The sequence below is a fragment of the Tinamus guttatus genome, unplaced genomic scaffold, assembly GCF_059628265.1.
Source record: "Tinamus guttatus ecotype Peru unplaced genomic scaffold, ASM5962826v1 Tinamus_guttatus_pri_ptg000506l, whole genome shotgun sequence".
Classification (NCBI taxonomy): Eukaryota; Metazoa; Chordata; class Aves; order Tinamiformes; family Tinamidae; genus Tinamus; species Tinamus guttatus.
In genome coordinates, this window is record NW_028289040.1 from 136,798 (window position 1) to 157,910 (window position 21,113).

At 34.7% G+C, this 21,113-nt stretch overlaps 1 protein-coding gene across 1 annotated transcript in view; it reads left to right on the forward strand.

The window, feature by feature from the left end:
* The window catches only part of GRIK2 (glutamate ionotropic receptor kainate type subunit 2), a 253,600-nt gene that overhangs the window by 95,996 nt on the left and 136,491 nt on the right, over positions 1–21,113 (forward strand). The window contains exon 10 of the mRNA XM_088533518.1: positions 13,441–13,647. Coding sequence (XP_088389644.1) covers positions 13,441–13,647 — 207 coding nt within the window. The remainder of the gene's footprint in view (positions 1–13,440; positions 13,648–21,113) is intronic.

A 21,113-nucleotide genomic window follows, 5' to 3' on the forward strand; every position in this document is an offset into this window, starting at 1 on the left:
ATATTTGCACTGATCACACTCACAAAATTGGGTCTCTAAGATTTATGATAGAGAACAATTGCTTTCTGCAGTCAAGGATGTAAATTTTCTTGATAGATAACTTTTAGCTAGTATTAGAATATCTAAACCAGGAGTCTATGATGTATTTCCAGGTGTAAATAGGTGTATAGAATAATCTTTTTTCCTAACTTTGTAAAAATATATCAAAGGCAAAGAATTGCAGATTTATAATCTTTATATTTTTCATTTTTATACTGTATTTTGAGGAAAGATATCTGATACATGCTTTGCTCTTCATTTTCCCATAAATAATTTTGCATGATTCTATGATGATCAGACAACCTCTAGATTTTAAGATATTTGATAGCTCAAATAGTACTTGGTATCTGCTATTGTTTTAACCCTGAACAATTATTTCTCTCTCATAAATCTATTGTATCATCAGTAAATAGTTGAATCTACTGGTCTAGCAGAAAAGCTGTAAAATTGACATTTTATAGTTTTTGGTTTAGTCAGATATGACACCTGTTTCTTCTTTGAATCTAAGGGAATATGCCATTCCTTATTTTCCAGCTTTAATACTTGACTTAATGTTTTTTGCTATACTTGTGTCCTCATAAGTGCCTATATACCTATCCCAGGTTTCTCATACTTATTTATCATCCAATTTCTACAGCCTCTTCCTTCTGAATCAGTTTTATCTTAGCTCTACTCCTCCTTCATCATCTACAAATGCAGACTTTGAAATTGACTAAATTCCTGAAGACATAACTGAAATACAAAACAAACTGCTCTACTGCTCTAATGTATTTAAGAAATTTTCCAGTGAGAGGGAGAAGTTAGCTTCCTTTGGTGCTCAAAATGCAAAAATGTTAAAAGTTAAACATTGTTCTTTTCCTCAGATCAATCATTAGCAACTCAGTACCCCTAATAACATTTGGTGCCTTCAGACTTGCAAGGTATTTAGCTATGTACATGTCCACAATGCTTGCTTCTGTATCACGCATGTGGTTTCATAAAACTTCCAGGAAAATACAAAGTTTGAAAGGTGTAATGACATATGAATGAATGCAGTAGAATCAGCACAAATTACAGTAAGTTTGACTTAACAGAAAGTCAACAAAATGGTTTTTATCCAATGCTGGGTGCAAGCAAAGGGTAGAATGTTCATGTAATTAAATCTCTGGATGATGATTGAGAAGACTTTATTTGGTCTCCAAGTTTACCAATGTCATCTCAAACAGCTTTCTCAATTACTTCTCTGGCGCCTCAATTCCCTTCTACTGAAATAATAAAAATACTTTGTTAGATAGTGACAAGAATCAGTTTATGATTCCTCCTGATGGCGTCAGGATTTCTACCGATGAGCACCAAGGGCAATCATTCTTGCTGTATTTGTGGATGCCTTTCGTTTGGGTTTGTTATTTTTCCTTCGAGTTTTCTGAAAATTTGTTTAAGATCCGTCATAAGAACAGAATGTTTTGTTTTCCATTATAGTAAGACATAATAACATCTTTGATATTATTTTTGAACATAAGGCAGTATGATTCAGTTTAGCCGAAAAGTAGGTTAGTGCAGCCTGCAGTGTGCAAAGTTTAATGATTTCAAATTCTGTGGTTTATTCAGTGAAGTAGTTTTCATTAAAGTAGAAATTCACTGACATATATTTTGTTTTACCGGGAGGGAAACTTAATACACTTTACTGGGATACAGCTGAATTAATTTACAGTCTGGCCAAAGTTAAAAGTAAACTGTGGAAGAATAAAGAAAAGTGTTTTATGCTGGCAAAATGAGGAGTGAAACTGTGGAAGAGAATAGGTGTAGCTATAAATCGTAGCAGTTCTGAGGCTATGATTATAGAAAACATGATAGAAAACATGTCTACCTATTTCATGATCCAAAAGATCACAGTAGGAAATCTGGGAAATATCTTAAAAGATGTCAAATAAGATATAATATAATAAAGATATACACAATGAATTTCTCTCAGGGACAGTGCCATGGAATGAGCTTATTTTGCTGTTTTCTTGTCTATGGCCTTAATATCTTCTAGTAGAATATCCTGACTTAAATGGCTAGTGAAATATCTGAGTAATACATTGCATTGTTTTGATTGATTGTAACTACTGGATTTCTTCACCTCTCCCGCTTGAATTGTGACTGCCAACTGAGAAAGCCTATTGTGTATTCCTTACATTTGACATAAATACCAATTAGATATGGCAGTCTTTTAACTCCAGTATCCCTGGTGAACAGAAGTTAATGATTAAAATTCCCTGTTCTAGCAGTGGCAGATTTTCAAGATAATTTTCCTCCTTTCATCCTCAGGACTTCTACTTTTTGGGGTTTGCTTTTCCAATACTGACAGTGATATAAGAATTCTAGATGTTTAAAGAGGTTCTTAAGTCCATATTGATCTTATTAACGAGCAATAAGCAATTTAATTAATTTGGAAGACTGAGTTTACTGTTAGCATTTTTGATATTATCTCTTTGTAGTTGAAATATGATAAACACAATCCATGGAATAAGAATTTCTCATCCAAATCAGGTTGTTAAACAAACTAGACAATGAAGTCTAGTCTAGAACAAGACAATGAAGTATAAAAAAATCTATCAGTTAATCTATATGCTTCCACATCTGGATAGAGTAAGTGAGATTTCATAAAAGTGGCACTTGTGTATTTAAAAAATTAAAACTAATCTGCGAAGCTACAGTTTAAATAACTTACAAAAATATGGTATAATGAATGCAAATAATTTTTCAAATACTATCTATGGAGGTGTGAGGTAGAAAAATGCTGTATAGATATTTTTAATTAAAAAAATCATACTTTTGAAGATAGCACACTTGCTGAGGATCACAGAAATGAGAGTCATTATAGGAATACCCATTCATGGAGGTATTGTGCCTAGGTCAGAGGTAAACAGCTTGATTATGCAATCTGACCTTTAATAAAAGGCAATTGAAAGCTTGCTCCTCCTTGGCACTTCTTTTTTGAAATCTGTCCAATTTTTCTTTAATTTGATTTTTGGACATCAGAAGTCTGTATTCATGCCAAAGGAACACTTTAAGTAATCTCTATACTCCTTGATGAAATCCTGTATTTTTGCTCCTGAGACCCTTCTGAGCATTGTATATGACTGTCTTCTGCTTCCAGTCTTCACTCTTGCTGAAAAGAATCAGTGTGGATAAAGTTCACAACATAGCTGAGAGAATACCAGTTTATCAATTGGGCAAATATATTTAAGCATTAAAGATGCTTATATATTCCTGTATAAACAGGAAGTTTTCATAAAAACAACAGTTGTATTTGTCACTTGGGGGTCATAAAATTATTGCATGAACTTTCATAATATTTTATACTACTCAATATGTACTTTTGAAAAATGTTTGAAAACTCATCCTCTACTCACAGTTATAATTTCTAATCTACCCACTACTTTACTCTTTCTAGTGATCATATCATTGCAGTAGTTTCACTTAACCTACCTTGCACTTCTCATAAAAAAAAATGATTACTTGCATTTACTTTATCTACATTCTCAAATTTAATATTCATTTGGCTTTTTTGAGAAATTTCTTTTTTGTTGTTGTTGTTGTTGTTTTGTTTTTTATTTTGGGCGTATTTTCTCAATTAAACAGACCTCTGGAGCAAATTATACTAAATGATTCTTTCAAAAAAGAGATCCTGGGGTAGATCTCTTTCTTGAAGCTATGTTTTTCATTACTGTTTCTAGAAGTTTTCACTTAAAAAATTTGAAATATAGATTATTTGCTTCAGATTACCAAGATCTTTTTTACTTGGCGGTTTTCCTTGCTAACTTTTTAATAATAGAATTTCTCTACCTCACATACTCTGTAGACTTGATTAATTTTCTTCTTGTTTTGTACTGAACAAGTGCTTATTTCTTTCTAGTCAGCTAGATTAGGGGCTAGTCAGCTACTGTCACAGATAATTGATTTTCCTTGTACTGAGATCAAGGCCACATGAACTAGATGTCTTTCCAAGTAGCCATAAGCCAGCATTTCATGCAACAAAATCATTTTGTGTTATTTGACTTTTTGAGTCAGCAGAATTTACCATTTCTCATTTACTTTCTTTCACTGGGCTAAAATGATCTCTCAGAATCATTCCCTGGCTCCTTACAATCATAGAGTCCTGTTTATTTAACTTTAATGACTATCAAATACAGAATAGCATTTTTGGAAAGGAAGGGCTCCATCTTTTGATGTAAGTGCACCATATAGAATTGATATTTTTTAGACATAAATAACCAGAGAAGTATTTTCTAACTTCCTTTACTCTTTGGAGATCTCACTGCAAGTGTGTTGTTTTTTCTTAAAATGTTAGGCTGAATAGCTGTTTGCAAATGTCTCAATACCATTCCTTGTTTCCCTTGACCTACTGATTCTTAAAATGCAGAGTTTCTATATTTTTCATGGGATAGACCAGTGACTTGCCTCAATATGAAATTCACTTCTCTAGTAATCATGGCCTTCCACTGCGGTCTTTCTATAGATAGATTGCAGACTGCTCTTCCCTTCCCTTCCCTTCCCTTCCCTTCCCTTCCCTTCCCTTCCCTTCCCTTCCCTTCCCTTCCCTTCCCTCCCCTCCCCTCCCCTCCCCTCCCCTCCCCTCCCCTCCCCTGTAACTGATTATAATGTTTTTTGCACTTGTAAAGCAAATATCCCATTCATCCCTCTAGCATCCAAATTACCGTGATGCTTCAAAGACAGGATACTAGACCAGATGCATCATGACCAGCATAGTTCCCTTTAATGTTACTAAGATAATACTTATATATGCAGAATATGTATGACAGCAATTCTATATTCCCACCTTGGAAGTAGTGGCAGTCACACAATCAGTCATTTTTGAGGCAGTCCAATATGCAAATAAAGATGGCTAGCAATCAGGAGCAGCTTCAGTAGGCTGATAGACAGGATCTAGCTATGTGACAGTGGTTGGTTAATAATTTTCTTTTCCTGTCATTGAAAATTAATTCAAGAGCAAAGGTTCATAAGAACGCGTATGTACTATACTTTTGCACTATTTGTTATTAATACCTATTTATAGCAATGTTCCTGGAATTATTTACTTAAATTTGTTCTCTTCAGCTTGCCACACCCTCTAGACTGTCTTTAAAATGAATTTTTAAATGACTTCTGTTCATCAGTAACTCTCCTACCGTTGATTCCTGGCAAGAACCATAAGCTTGAATAAGCTAGATAGCTTGTCAGAAATCTGCTAAAAATCATAAAGGCAGTTGCTAGGAAGATATGCTCATAATATTTACATGTTGAACTCTGACTATCATAACAATTATGGTATTGTAACATCAAACTTTTATTGTATTCCTGAGAGAACTGATGAACATAAAATCAGGGACATGTACAAAAGACATATTTCCAGCACTTTAGATCTTTGCTGTAATGCTAAGTTTTTCCAAATTATTCACCTATATTTCATTGCCAATAAATCCATGTGCAGAAGGATACCTTCCCCAAATAAGCTCTAAATAAAACTCTGTTTACAGAGTTAATTACTCAAATTGAGCATTTCAAACTACTAAAAGTTGATGTGGCCACCTCCTTCAGTGCAGTGTGGATGTTTAGCACTAAAAATTAGCATTATTTGCATTAAGTTTCTGGCTTCTAATAAATTCTAGGATAGGTTATATTTCCGGACTGTTTTCTGAAATCACTAGAGTTACTGGCAATTTATCTCCTGTGAAGAAAAATAAATAAATAAATAAATAAAAATTATTTGCTCTTGGCATTTTTCTCAATCCTCCTATTTTAAAATGAACTAGCTCTATGAAGTCTTCCTTTTCAGAGAAAGAAAAGCTATCCACATGAAATAGAATAAATTCAAGTCAAGTCAATGTTGGATTTCACTGACCAATACTTCGGATTAAACTTGATAGTTCAGTATTAGGGGTATGTGCTGACAATTGGAGGACTGTACTGCATGTGTCTAAGCATAGACACATAATGATGTTCCTCTGTATCTGGTTCTCCTTGTTGCTGTTGAAATAACACCTTTTTCAAAGCCACTTTCTTAAAAATATCTTTGTATAAAATACTGTGAATGATCCAACTGTAGAAGTATGATTATATATATGAACCTTTGAATATGCATAATTTAAGTTCACTTTGTGATGGCACAAGGTTTATATGTTTTTATGATTCCTTTATCCTTATGAGAAAATATCAATTTATCTGGCCTCCCAATTTCAACTATAACATAACAATAGCAAAACTTTATTTGTCCTTCATCTGTCTCCTTATTCCCAAAGCCTTTATCTTTTTTTTTCTTTTTTTTCTATATGCTAAATATTTCTATTTCTAAATATTTCTCATTCTATTTCATTCAAATTCTGCCATTTCTTGCATTTTTTTCCAATAAATGTTGATAAAGTTTAATGCTGTTTCCAATTTTGAATGCCACACGTCAAGAACAAGTTAAACTAGTGACAAATATTAATTTTGATAAGGAAACTGTCGTGTTTAAAGTGCAATAACTGGGCATCTGGTTGCTCTTATTTCAGGACAAGTATACCTCATAGGAACTGATGAAAACTCTTTCCTATAGCCTGAGTTAATTCAGAGCAGGCACTCTGTCTGTATTCAACTTCTCTGCATGGTGATTTATTCTAAAACCTTTCCTTGGAGTATCAAGAAAAGCATCTGTCTGTGTTCTCCGTGTAGACAGAGATTATTCAATGACATTTGCTTCAAGTTATTCTTGTCACTACAAGGAATAATAAAGATTTTCCTAGAAAGTTGTGGCCAGTTGAAAGATTTCACTTGTTAATCTTAGCTGAAGCTGTTTAGAGGACTTTTCAGAATACTTGCAAAAATTCTTTAAACAAATGTGACCTCAACTATTTTTGTAATTCATTTTGTTTAGTAATTTTTTAAGGATTATGTTCTCGGGAATGCAGACCAAATAAAATTTTGAGGACAAGATTAAATAAGTTTATAGAGTTATTGATCTTTTCAAATTACTCAGACGAAATACTGCAATAGAGAGAATTTGGCACAATGATTGCCCACCCATATGGGTAATCATATGTTTAGTTCAGACATTTCCCTAAGAGCATACTTTTGTCCAACCAATTTTATGTTCATCTGTAATATAAAATTAAAACTTGAAACAAGTAAAACATGTGGTAGATTGCTAAACTTGTCTGAGACCTAAAGTAGTACTTAAAGACTGTGGTCAATGATTAGCGCATGTATTGTGTATTGCTAGACAAGAAAGAAAAGAGTATGAGAAAGCTTTGGAATAAATAAGAGCAATCACAGATAAAGATGCCAGAAAGAACAGTTGGATTATTTAGAATTGAATTCTGTCAAAGCTAAGTGAGAAAATATTCTACCTGGCAAACAAAGGCTGTGAAAAGAGAAAGTAAGTATTTTGGAGAGTGGAAGACTCTGTAAAGAACTGAGCAGAGATCCAGTATCATCCAAAGTATTAAGAGATTAAGAGTAACTTATTCAGCAAACTTCTAAGCACTTTTTTTTTTTTTTTTTTTTACCATAACAGGGTATTATAAGTATTAAACGCTAGCATATAGGCTGTTATAGTTCCTCATCTAGGCTATTGAGAGTAAAGGATCATAAAAGAGTACGGAGTTGAAGACATGAACTAGAGTCTAGAAAGTGCTGCAAGATTTTTTTTTTTAATATTAAAAAAAATATTTAATATTAAAGAAAAGAAAGGGATTGGAGACATAAAAGCCATAAAAGGATGCATTAACAATTATGCTAATTCCTTCATATCACACACTTAAATTCTGCTGCACTTAATTCACTGTTGCATGGAATGGAAGACAGAAACAAAACTCTTGTCCACAAAATATTAGACAGATTGGTGCATGCATAACAGTGTAAATAGATGAATAACTCAGAGTGCAAAATTCTTATGGACTGAGGATTTTGCTAGCTACTTTGCGTGGATTTGATTTTGTCTGTATATTTATCTGTGGGGAATGCAAATGTGTATGAAACTTCCAGAACTTCCTGCAATTAATGCAAGTCAGCTATAATCAATTACTTATACAGCATGTTATAACTAATAATTTTCTATTTAATTTATTACCATATATATAATAGCACTTATGACTCTGAAAGAACGGGAGTAGCAATGAGGGTAGCTTGGTAGCAAAACTTTCAATAATTACATAAATTCATCCCACATGACAAGAAGACAGACCTCTCATGCCTGATGCAAGTCTGGTCCTGCGATCATTTCCTGGAAAAGAAAAAGAATACTGTCCCTCAACAGCAAATAAAAAAAGCGTAGTAATATAGTTATGTATGTAAAAAAAATCCTGACCACCTAGAGTAAAAAAAAAAGATGGGATATTTGAAAATAAAACAACAGGTCTCTCTCTCTCCCTCTCTCTCTCCCTCTCTCTCTCCCTCCCTCCCTCTCCCTCTCCCTCCCTCCCTCTCCCTCTCCCTCTCCCTCTCCCTCTCCCTCTCCCTCTCCCTCTCTCCCTGGTCAGTGTTAGACTCTGGCAAGCCTTCCCCTAGGCCTTGTCCTAAATCAAGATTTTCTGTCTTGATCTTGGATTTGGCTTTTCCCTTGTCTCACCTGACTCTCAGTAGATTATTGATAGGGTCCCTACCTGTGACTTCTCTACTCTGCTTGCTGAGCTCAGGAGCTGTTGGAGTCTGCCCGGTGTGCTGTGAATGTCTTCTGCTCCTAGCTCTCCCTGTTTTAGGGAGCAGCCCTGCTCTTGTTGACATACTATTTCTGTGACTTGGTCTCAGCATCTTGTTTTCCTTTTGTTATTTTTCTCAACTTTGTTGCATTCTGGAAACTCCAGTAAGATTTTCAGATGTGTATTACTTTTTAAAGTTTTTCCACAGACTCAACAGTGATGACTTCACTTCCTGAACCTTGTATATTCTTTTCTCAACAGAATTCTCAACAGAATGTTCTTTTTCCTTATCTCTCCTAAGATAGTTGTGTGTATTTTTTTTTTTTGTCTTGAGGAGATTGAGTTTGTTCTTCTAGCAATGCAGTACAAAATCCTAGATAACTTACTGTGGCATTTAATTGTACTTATTGCTATTTTTTTCATAATTCCTAGCCTAATTCTAACATCTTTTATGTGATGATGGCTGTTACCACTTCCTTAATCTGTTGTTGTTTAAATAAGACAACATATATTCTATCAGTCTTTCCTCATCCTATTGTGTAGACCTTGAATCATTTTCATGGATTTCTTCTGATCCCTCATCACTTGGTTCACATTTTTTCCTGACGTGCAAGTTCCAGAACTGGCTGGAATACAGAAACCAAAATCTTAATAGTGTCAAATTTATGGAATCCTGAAATAATTTTGATAGCAAGGTACCTCTAGAGGTCCACTAGGCCAAATTTCCACTGAGAACAGATATAAATAGCTCCATTGCTTAGAGTGAAGTTTCTTTTTTCTCAGAAATGATTCTGCTATTTATTGAAGTTTGGAAATATTAATTAATTCAGTTTTAAAAGCATCCTTTTGACAATTAATCTTATAGTTTCTAAAACTTATTTTGAATTATGATTGTATCCCCAATATAAAGACTATACACATTCAATTAGCCTGCTTTCTGCTCCAACACAAAAGAACAAATGGAAATATTTAACTTTACCCACATAGCAACTTGACTCGTGACAACTTTCCAGATTGATAATGAAGCTCTCTTAATGAAATGAACATTCTGGGCATTTGAATTTTCTTTTCAATTTTAGGAAGAGAAAGATGACTTTGAGTATAACATTATGACTTACCATGACTACTTCCCTTCTCCATTTTCACTTGGCTGTACATTCAGACAAATGAAATAGTTTTATAATTTATTGAAGGACAAAAGAAAATATATCCTTATAAAAATTACATGATCTGTAACTTTAGAGCTCCATAGTCCATAGTCTTTAAATTGGAGTTTATAGATAAGCCTTCTGTAGTCTGCTTGAACATTCCCAAACCTCCACAGATTCTTAAAGATAAATATTAATGGAACTGAAATTGCTCAAACCAGTTCTCCTACGGTAAATTAATGAGCTCCAAACTTCCTGAAAATATTTTAATTCTAAGGAGTCCGTAAAGATACCTTTTTTAATTCAAACTAAGATTTTTTTATCTGTGTTTCTTCTGTTAATTACATGAATTATCTGATCACTCTTAGCCTTTTTAGTGAAGGGAGAGACAGGAAAATCATCAAGCCAACAACATCATTTCATCATTTCATTGTTTTCATGTAAGGTTGAACAACAGACAGCTTATTTCCTAGACTTTCTTTTGATACCTGCTTATAGAATGTTGCTTTTTATGCTTAATGTCCATTACTAATTGTATGTTTTTTGTGTTTTGGCCTTCCTTAGTTGTTCCTGCAGAAGACAAGATTTTGTTTGATTTTCATGTTCTGAGGTGGTTTTCACTTGCTTTATACTTTCTTTTTGTTGTTGTTTCAAATCACTGAAGAGCTCAGGTTTGAGCCTTGTTGTTCCTTTTCTATGCTTGCTGTAATTTTTTGCTGGCATAGCTTCTGCTTGGTTTTGCATTCTGTAAGGAATTCTCAGTTCATCTGAACTATTTTCCTTACAGATGTTTTCCATGAGATACTTCATAGCAATTACCTGAGTTTTTAACAACGGATTTCATATGTAGTCTTTGTTCTGTCACTTCCTCTGCTTCTTAAGTATCTTTCCATGATCCTTATTACTTAAATTGACTTCCACTTTCGCATTATCAGGTAGGTCTTCATTCTTGACAGTACTACATCTAGAAGAGCTCTCTGGAATCATTTACTTATTGATTGTTTGAAAGTTTACTGTTACTACATCCCTTTTTTTTTTTTTTTTTTTTTTCTGAATGACTTATTTCTTTTTAGATTCCTCAGCAGCTCAGTTAAGGTCTGGAGTGTAATTTTTATGGGCAACCTCCGAGTATTTTGAGTGAAAGCTGTATGATGAAATTACGATTTTTTGCAGCTAAAAAGCATGAATAATGGGACATCTCAAAATGGAGCACAGCATCAGCAATGCTGACAAATCCCTATTAAAGTTATCAGATGCCTGTACAATGAAATGCCTTTAACCCCACTGAATGCTGATGAAGAGATTTAGAGCTGCATGAATGTTGTTAAACTGTCCTGGAGAGTTTATATTATTATTCATTGTCTTGTACTTGCCAAAGTAATTGCATCTAGTACCATTCTTCTACCTTTTTGTCGTCCTTATTTTTTGTTGGTATATGAAATGGAAAAGCCTCTCTAAAATGTGAGCAAAACTTGAGCTTGGATATTTAACCTTACAAATAGAAATTGAAAATGGGTATTGTGCTATGGGTATGTAGTAGAAAGCTCTGGCATTGTTTCTTTGACTTCTCAGCTTTGCATTTAAAGAGAGATGTAAAAATCATACTTTGTTTTACGTGCTAGGTGCTAAGTTTGTGTTGAGTACCTTCACAGATTTTTTTCCATTAGTTTTCTATAGCTTTCTTAACATAGCACTGAGAAAACAATCGAGAAAAGTGTAAAATCTGATATTTAAAGCACTTGACAGATTTAGACATTTAAATTAAAATTACTATTTATCTCACCTGCTAAATCATACCTTTTTAAAATTTATTTTAAGTGGCACAGAATGTTCTTCAAAATAATGCATTTGCTATTAAGGAGTGGCTGGTTAAAGAGCACATTTAGAATACACATTTATATGACTGCCTTGAAGATGAGTCTACAGTATCTACAGTGTCATTTCTTAAGATAAAAAAAAGAGAAAGAGAGTCTTTGGACTAAATTTAGTTGGAATATAAATAAATAGATTTAGGGCATAGGTAACCAAGAAATAAAAATATTCCCTTACTTTTCATTTTAATCATAGAATCATAGAATCATAGAATGCTTAGGGTTGGAAGGGACCTCTAGAGATCATCTAGTCCAACCCCCCTGCACACGCAGGGACACCTAGAGCACGTGGCACAGGACTGCATCCAAGCGGGTTTTGAAGATCTCCAGAGAAGGAGACTCTACAACCTCTCTGGGCAGCCTGTTCCAGTGCTCTGTCACCCTCACTGTTAAGAAATTTTTCCTTAAGTTCCTATGGAATTTTTGATGTTTCAGTTTCCGGCCATTTCCTCTAGTCCTATCAGTGGCCACCACTGAAAAGAGACCATCCCCGTCCTCTGCACTCCCTCCCTTGAGGTATTTATATACACTGATTAGATCCCCTCTCAGCCTTCTCTTCTCCAGGCTGAACAGGCCCAGCTCCCTCAGCCTCTCCTCATAGGGCAGATGTTCCAGGCCCCTGATCATCCTTGTAGCCCTGCGCTGGACTCTCTCCAGCAGCTCCACATCCCTCTTGTACTGTGGAGCCCAGAACTGGACACAGTACTCCAGATGCGGCCTCACCAGGGCTGAGTAGAGGGGCAGGATCACCTCCCTTGACCTGCTAGAGATGCTCTTCTTAATGCAGCCCAGGATTCCATTGGCCTTCTTGGCCACGAGGGCACACTGCTGCCTCATGGTCAACTTATCATCCACCATGACACCCAGGTCTTTCTCTGCAGAGCTGCTCTCCACAAGGTCGGTCCCCAGCCTGTACTGGTGTCTGGGGTTATTCCTCCCCAGGTGCAGGACCTTGCACTTGGCCTTGTTGAATTGCATGAGGTTTTTCACTGCCCAGTTGTCCAGTCTGTCTAGGTCCCTCTGGATGGCAGCACAGCCCTCTGGGGTATCGGCTACTCCTCCCAGTTTCGTGTCATCAGCAAACTTGCTGAGGGAGCACTCTGTGCCTTCATCCAGGTCATTGATGAATAAATTGAACAGGACTGGACCAAGGACTGACCCCTAGGGGACCCCACTAGCCACAGGCCTCCAACTAGACTCTGCACCGCTGATCACCACTCTCTGGGCCCTGCCATCCAGCCAGTTCCTAATCCATCTCACTGTCCACTCATCTATCCCACACTTCCGGAGCTTGCCCAGGAGGGTGTTGTGAGGGACGGTGTCAAAAGCCTTGGTGAAGTCGAGATAGACGACATCCACCGCTCTCCCCTCGTCTATCCAGCCGGTCATTTCATCACAGAAGGCTATCAGGTTAGTCAGGCAAGATTTCCCCTTGGTGAATCCATGCTGACTACTCTTGAGCACCTTCTTGTCCTCCATGTGCCTGGAGACAACAGCCAGTATGAGCCGTTCCATCACTTTTCCGGGAACGGAGGTGAGGCTCACTGGCCTGTAGTTGCCTGGGTCCTCCTTCTTGCCTTTTTTGAATACTGGCGTGACATTGGCCTTCTTCCAGTCTTCCGGCACCTTTAATCTTCTGTACAGGGAAAGAGATCATGATAATTACCTACTTAGTACAAAAAAAAAAAAAAAAAAAAAAAAAAGAGTGGAGACTCATCTGTTCTACCTGTCTATTTTTTGCAGGAAGAGCCATATGTGATGTTTAAGAAGTCTGACAAACCTTTGTATGGAAATGATCGATTTGAAGGTTATTGCATTGACCTCCTCAGGGAGCTATCTACTATCCTTGGATTTTCCTATGAGATTAGGCTAGTGGAGGATGGAAAATATGGAGCCCAGGAAGATGCCAGTGGACAATGGAATGGAATGGTTCGTGAACTAATTGATCATGTAAGTTAACTTTTGGAAGCCTCCTATTTAGAAAGACCTCAATCAATTCTATCTATGCAAATTATAAAGCCTAGTGTGATAATGCTATTTGGATTTTGAGAAATGTAATTACATAAAAAAGGTAAAGCAAGCAGATCCACATTTTTTTTTCAAGTTTGAAAGTATGTTGTTAAACAAAGACAAATCTGCATCCCTGTTTTGTTCATTAGCAATGTTTGTTTCCTGATAGAATGGCTTAGCTATTCCACAGCTGATGCCTAAATCAAAATGTAGAATAGATAGCATTTGGAATCTGTTTCTGATATTTTTTTTAAAAAAAAACTAAAACAAAAAACTGTGAACAGGCATACATCTTTGTCAATCAGTACCAGTCAGGACTCTTCTAATAGCTACAGTACAGCTAACAGCTAATAATCTCAAAATAATCTGTATGTGTGTTCTGTAAACCCATGAATTATCTGTTATATACAAAGAAAAACTGCATTTTTCTCAAAATAATAACAATGAAGTCCAAGAAGTTAGAAAGGAGTATAAATATATGCTGATGCAGAAGAATAGTGTCAAAACAGATGCCATTGGGTAAGTCACGCATTACTTTGTATGCTTCAAAACATGTTTGGTTGTGCCAGTTGAATTCGGACTTTAAGAAACATATCTAGTGATTTAGATGTTGTGATCTTATCCCTTTTTGCATTTGGGTGATTTGTTCAGTAGAGACATTTAATCAAAGAACTTGAACTCTGCCCATCAGTATTATTTCAAGTAGGAAGCAGAGATTATTCCATCACTAATTCAAATGAAATTTCCTAATGGTGGCAAAAACTGCATGAACCACTTCAAACAAAAATATTTAGTAATCTTGTTTTGATTTGCTTTGAGATTTCAGCAAATGAACAGAACATGTGCTAATCAAAATATTCTTATTTCCTACAAGGATTGTTATGCTACAATTTTTATTAAAAATAGTAATCTGATATTGCTGTTGCAACAAATGTTGACTTCATCTAGCTGCAAGCTTTTAAGATGAAAATGTGTGCATATTATATTTGTATTATCTTTAAAGCTCTGTGAGTGTTGTACTTAATACAAAACATACATAAATACAAAACCAAAACAGATATGTAACTAGAATCAGTTTCTCCATTATGCATATAAATGCACATGCATGCATTCTCTGCGATTTGATGGTTGCAGATCATTGTTTAGAAGTAGAAAATAAGAAAAGATTCTGTGGAAGTATTGTGTATTTTTCCGGAGTTCTGGAAAATTTAATTTAGGTTTTCTTTTGTTATTCAATTTTCTTAAACATGTACTAGTGAGATCTTCTGAGCTTTTCAGTAAGACAGTCTTGAAATAAAACTCATTTGAAGAATTTGTCTCAATAAATATGTGGAACTGGGACTGTTCCAATCCTTTCCTTTAGATAATATATAATGGGATATAAGTTTGTCTTTGTCCTAGATAAAATATAACTAAACTTAAGATTGTTTGTTAAAATATAATTTTCTCTTTGACATGATCTTCCCTACTGAGGAGTAAAAGTAGTTTTTATGGGATGCTTAGACAGGATGCATCATGGAAGTTGCAATCTAATTTGCTAACTGGGATTATAGGGACAGAAGGAGGCTGAGCCTGTACAAGTCACCTCCTATGCTGTCCCTACCAAATATAAATTATTCAAATTTTAACATACTTTTTTTCTTTTTAGTTAATGTCTGTTAAATTATTTAGATCCTTAATTTTAACCAAAAAAAAATCTTAAAACTATTATTATTCAGGAAAAAAATGCTCATAATTTTTTATTGAAAATTTACTAGCCACACTGTCTCTCATTTTCTCAAATTTTTAAGTTTTATTTTTCATTTTTATCTGTTCTCTTTTATCTTTTTATTTCTGAACCTTTGTTAGTGTACGCACATTATTTATTAATCTATGCATAAATAAAATGCTTGTATGTTATCCAAATATATTTGTTTAATATTTCGCGTGGCCAAATAACTTCATTTTTCACAGTTTTTTTTGTCTTAAAGTATACTTACTAGAATATCAAAACCAGTTTTATTTTATTCAAAGTGAAAAAAATCAATTATTCTGTCTTTTTGGAATGGCAAAATGAATCTGTAGAGTGTAGCACAATCTATTTTATAAAATTTGCTTAGTAGCTCAATACATATATTTGAAAGTTATTTTTAGATTTTTTAAAAAACTTATTTTACCTGCTTGTTTTAGTTTAAACTGTCAGGCTGAAGATCAGAAATGATACTATGCTGTTATAAGTATCTTTACAAACATCTGCTACTCAAGAAAAAAGAAAATGGGCAATTTCCAATTGTTCATTGGACAGTGTCAATATATTTTAAAAATAGAAAAAATACACATTTTATATGAAGATAAATCTTGGTCCTTGATTTTGAAATTCACAAGCTGTTTCTCAACATTATGGACTTCATTGCAAAATATGTTATTCAACTATAAATCTTTCTAACATTTTATAAGAATTACAACTGTATTTTTATGAATTTAAAGGTGATTTGCATGGGATACAGTGATTAGTCTTGCATTACAAAAGTTGAGATTAAACTAACATTTAAAATTTAAGCTATACTACTATTAAAGGAACCAAAATGTTTGCAAAATTCAGGCTACTTTTTTCTGAAAAACTATATCAAAGTGGATTTTTTTTTCAAGCGTGGATTTGAACTAGAATAATGCTGTAGGTGAATCTCAGATATTTCATGATGAATATTTTAATTACTCAAAAGTTATGTCATATTTAATGTAGAGGTGAACTATGATACCTTTGGGAGATGATGTTTTGAAGGGTAATGTTCCAGAAACCACATAGTATTTGGCAAGTCTGCAGGTTGATGCAGATGGTAAGCTATTTTATTGGTTGTTTACTGATGGAAAGTGTACTGATTAATGCTACTGTACTAATCTTATTTTCTAGCTTCTGTGACATTTTTTTTTCTATTTTTTAACTACCATGCTTTTAAAAAGCAATGACACAATTCCCTTTATTCAGTAGCCTCTTTATATGTTGAAGACAATACTTTTTGTATTTCTGTTTCTTATTTACTTGCAACTGTCTTCTATTTTGCTTATATCTTATCTCTTTCCCAATTTATCTGTTTAGCCATTTGAAGACCATCTGTTCGCACTACATTTTTATTTCTTGGTCTACATTTATTTACCTTGCAGATTAAGTATTACTATTCTATGTCGAGTATTTCTTCTTCACTTAAGTAATTTACAGTAGTCATTATCAGTTATATTTTTTTCTGTCGTATTTGTTGGCAGCTTTCCAGCAATATCTGTTCTTTAAATACAGCTTCTATTCTACAGTATTTAATTCTCACTTCTTGAAGTTCTGATAGTTACACTATCTCTATCAGGTTTCTGTAATTCTTTAACTGTTCAGTGTCTGTGGCATATTTTTCATGTATATGTTTGCTGGTTTTAATATTCATTCATTCACTTCCAGTTATTTTTATTGTCATGCATTATTTTTCTCATTAATGTAGCCTATGTGAGATCTGTCTTGCGGTTCTACAGATTAATTTGTTACGATAATCTGTAATATGGCAGAAAATCTAATTGGTGCTTTTTTTGCTTTTCAGTCTAATTGCTAATTCATTAATCCACCATTTCAAGGGCTCTGACCTTTTATTTCCAAAGTCATTTGTCCCAAGTTAAATGAGCACAGCAGGTATCTCCTTGACAAGCCACTAACCTTGTCTTTTCTGTTTCTTGAGCCTCTATTTTTCACTTTAGGCAAATGAAATATAGTCATATATATCTTCTCTGCATATATTTTTCTTGCCTGTCCAAAAGTGGTAATATTATTCACTCAAATATCTGATTATCTGCAATTAGAGGTGTAAAAGACTGTCAATCTATTTAATATATTTAATATTTCTTGAGATTAAGAGGAAGTAAATCTTGTCTTCCTGTTCATGTTTAACACAGAAGAGGGTTATCACTGGGCCAAATCGAGTATGGATTAGAGATTAAATAATTTAGAGGCTAGGTTAAAGAAACAGTATGTTGACATTAACATAGAACATGTCTTAGATCTAACCAGTATAATCCTCCTGTATAATTGTTATTAGATATTTGGACAAGCCTGGAAAATACAGTAGGGTTTAGAGTAGTCTTAAATTTCAGTTATGGATAAAAATTGTAGGATGAATAATTGGAATTAATTTCCACTGCGTTGATAATGAAATGACTTGCAGCCAGTGAGGGCAATCACATGATTTCTCATGAGACTCTGAAAGATAACAATTTAACTCAGGCATCATCTACATTTACAGCCATGGTTAGGAATTTGTTAGATCTAGGACTAAGGCATTATTCACAAGAACGTAACACTTTTCATGACCTTAGACCTTCATACAAGTGTCTGGTCTTTAAAATCATATATATAGCTATTATGATGGTGAAGAAAGGTAACTAATAATATTTGGGGATTAATGCTTATATCTACATATCTACTGATGTGAAAATATGTAAAAATTACAACTACCTAAGAGCAGAATTAACTTCCATTGCGATCCAGCACTTTTATTAAATAAACTTATGTGTCTACATTTTAATTCTGTCTCTTCTGGTTCAGAAAAGGCTGGTCATTGGGGTTGGCACCATTTTTAAAATTTAAATTACCTCTTCTCTATTCAGCTGTGTTCTTTTCTTCCAAGGAGGTAAATTATAATTTTATATTTTATGTCAAATCTTCAGTAAGTTATTTTTAGAGTTTATCATGGATCTGTTCATCCGTCTCTTTCTGCAGTATCTATACTTCAGTGTACAGTACTTGATCATTGCAGAGATGAAAATAAAGATTCGCTGTAGTGGGAAATTGAATAGTACCACTTTTTCCATTCTTTCGTTAGCTTTCCTTTCTACCTCCTCACATCTTATTTAACCTCATTCCTTACATTTGACTATGGGCTTGGAGATCAGGAATTCTTAAATTTTCTCGTAACTTTGAACCTGGCACATTCCATGCTCATAAGAAAAGTTGTTACTTTAACTCCACTTTAGTTTTCTTCATTTGAAAATAAAAAAATAAATAAAAAAAAGAGAGAGAGAGATTTCAGATTTTCAGAGTTTTACAGGAAACATGTAAATTAAATAGGTGTATTCATGAAGCACAACTAACAACACAAATTCATAATATTGTTGAAACTGTTCAAAAGATGTGCTTTTACTTATAGCTTGTTCATCTTGCAAGAATTTCAAAACACCTGAAAGACAGTGTTTCAGGGAAGATAGGAAAGACAGACTATGGAAGCCTGGAGTTTTATTGGCTTTCAGTAAGATGATAAAAGAGTTTCAGAAGGTGCTGGCAGGAGTTTTTTGGGAATGATGCCCAAAACACAGTGTCACCCATACTATTTGGGGATATAGGAGGTGCTAATCACAGAATGGTTGAGGTTGGAAGTGACCTCTAGAGATCATCTAGTCCAACCCCCCTGCTCCAGCAGGGACACCTAGAGCATGTGGCACAGGGTGGTGTCCAGGAGGGTTCTGAAGATCTCCAGAGAAGGAGACTCCACAACCTTTCTGGGCAGCCTATTCCAGTGCTCTGTCACCCTCACAATAAAGAAGTTCTTCCTCATATGGAGATTAAACTTCCTGTGTTTCAACTTGTACCCATTACCCCTTGTCCTGTCACCAGCCACCACAGAGAAGAGCCTGGCCCCATCCTCCCTACAGTCGCCCCTCAGATACTTCCTCATATTGATCAGATCCCCTCTCAGTCTTCTCTTCTCCAGGCTAAACAGTTCCAGCTTGCTTAGTTCTTCCTCATACGATAGATGCTCCAGTCCCTTAATCATCTCTGTGGCTCACCCCTGGACCCTCTCTAGAAGCTCCATGTCCTTCTTGTACTGGGGAGCCCAGCACTGCACACAGTACTCCAGGTGCGGTCACACCAGAGCTGAGTAGAGGGGCAGGATCCTGCTGGCAACACTCCTCCTGATGCAGGCCAGGATCCCATTGGCCTTCTTGGCCACAAGGGCACATTTCTGACTCATGGTTAACTTGTTTTGCAGCATCAAAGACAAATTAATTATATAAGAAAATAATACCAAAAATCAAACATTCGTTGCTTAAAAAAAAAGAATAGAAACTGCTTGTTCAACTTAATAAAATCACCAAAACACCAAGTGAAACTAAAATTTATTTGTTTGTGTGGGTATGTTGGGAAGAAGATCACTCTAGTTTTTGTCAGAATGGCTTAAAGCATATTCGCACAGCTAGTTTTTATTCTATTTTTTTCTAAGCTCCGAGGGTCTGATTTGCAGTCCTAAGAATGTCTGTGTGTCTGTAATATTCCTCCGTCTAGTGAAAAAAACAGTCATCATCTTCGTTTAGTATGGAAAATAGTTTTTCTAAATAGAAAACTTTTTTGTGCCTGAGTCAAGATTGATTTTTCATTTAAAACAGAATATTTACTTAGATATATTTTGTTAGAAATTATTTGTAACTTGGTAATGTGAAAATTGTACAGTGTTGTTATTCTGGAAATGTTCTGTCAAAAAAATATATCATAATGCTTACAAATAAATCTTTAATTTATTCTTCGACTGCATGCTTTTTTTTTAGTTTATTTGTGTAGGAAAATAAGCTTGTTCTTTCAAAAGAGAATCATACAATATGATCATGTAATACAATCATATGTGATCCTAGGTATTATCATATGACCATATCAAATTGATAGCACGGGATGTGGATATGTGGATGTTACTCACTTTTTTTGTATACTTAATAGCTTTTGTGCTTGTTTTAGGATCATGGGAAGCGATGGGAAAGGGTTCTTTTCATAAACTTAAAATACTACGTGAAAAGTACATAGATTTTTTGCTTGCAAGCATTGATGTGCAGGACTCCAGTGCTTTATTGGCAAGGAAGAGGTTGTTAATTTCATCTTAAGAATGGAGAAAAATGATCAAAGATGAGATGAGTATCTGACTTGCCAGAAAAATACTTAGTAAACCATGGACTCATTTGCTAACAGAATTCTGGCAATACAATGTATGCATAGTCTTCCACTTGATATACAAAGAATGCTCTACACTGCTTATTTAGACAAGTTTAGACTATTAGGTGGCAATCACTGCATAGTCAACAGTTCCCATCGACACTTTTCTTTCAGACTTTCTCGGTTGTTCTGCAAAGTATAAAAGAAAATTATTGTATGATCTACTGTTGTAGTACTGTTGTAAAATAATAATAAATAAAAGCCAGATCAACCATGAAAAAAAAAAAAAAACATAATAGAGGCTCTTCCTAACTGAGTGTCATTGTTGGTCTCTACTGTAAAGGTCACAGATTTGCTGACACAACAATAGCAACTCAGGTTATACTCAGCTTAACCTCACTCAGACTGTAATGTGACTGACTCCTATATGGGAAACTGCATTTTACTGGGTTTGTCATTAAAGTTACACTTTAGAGTC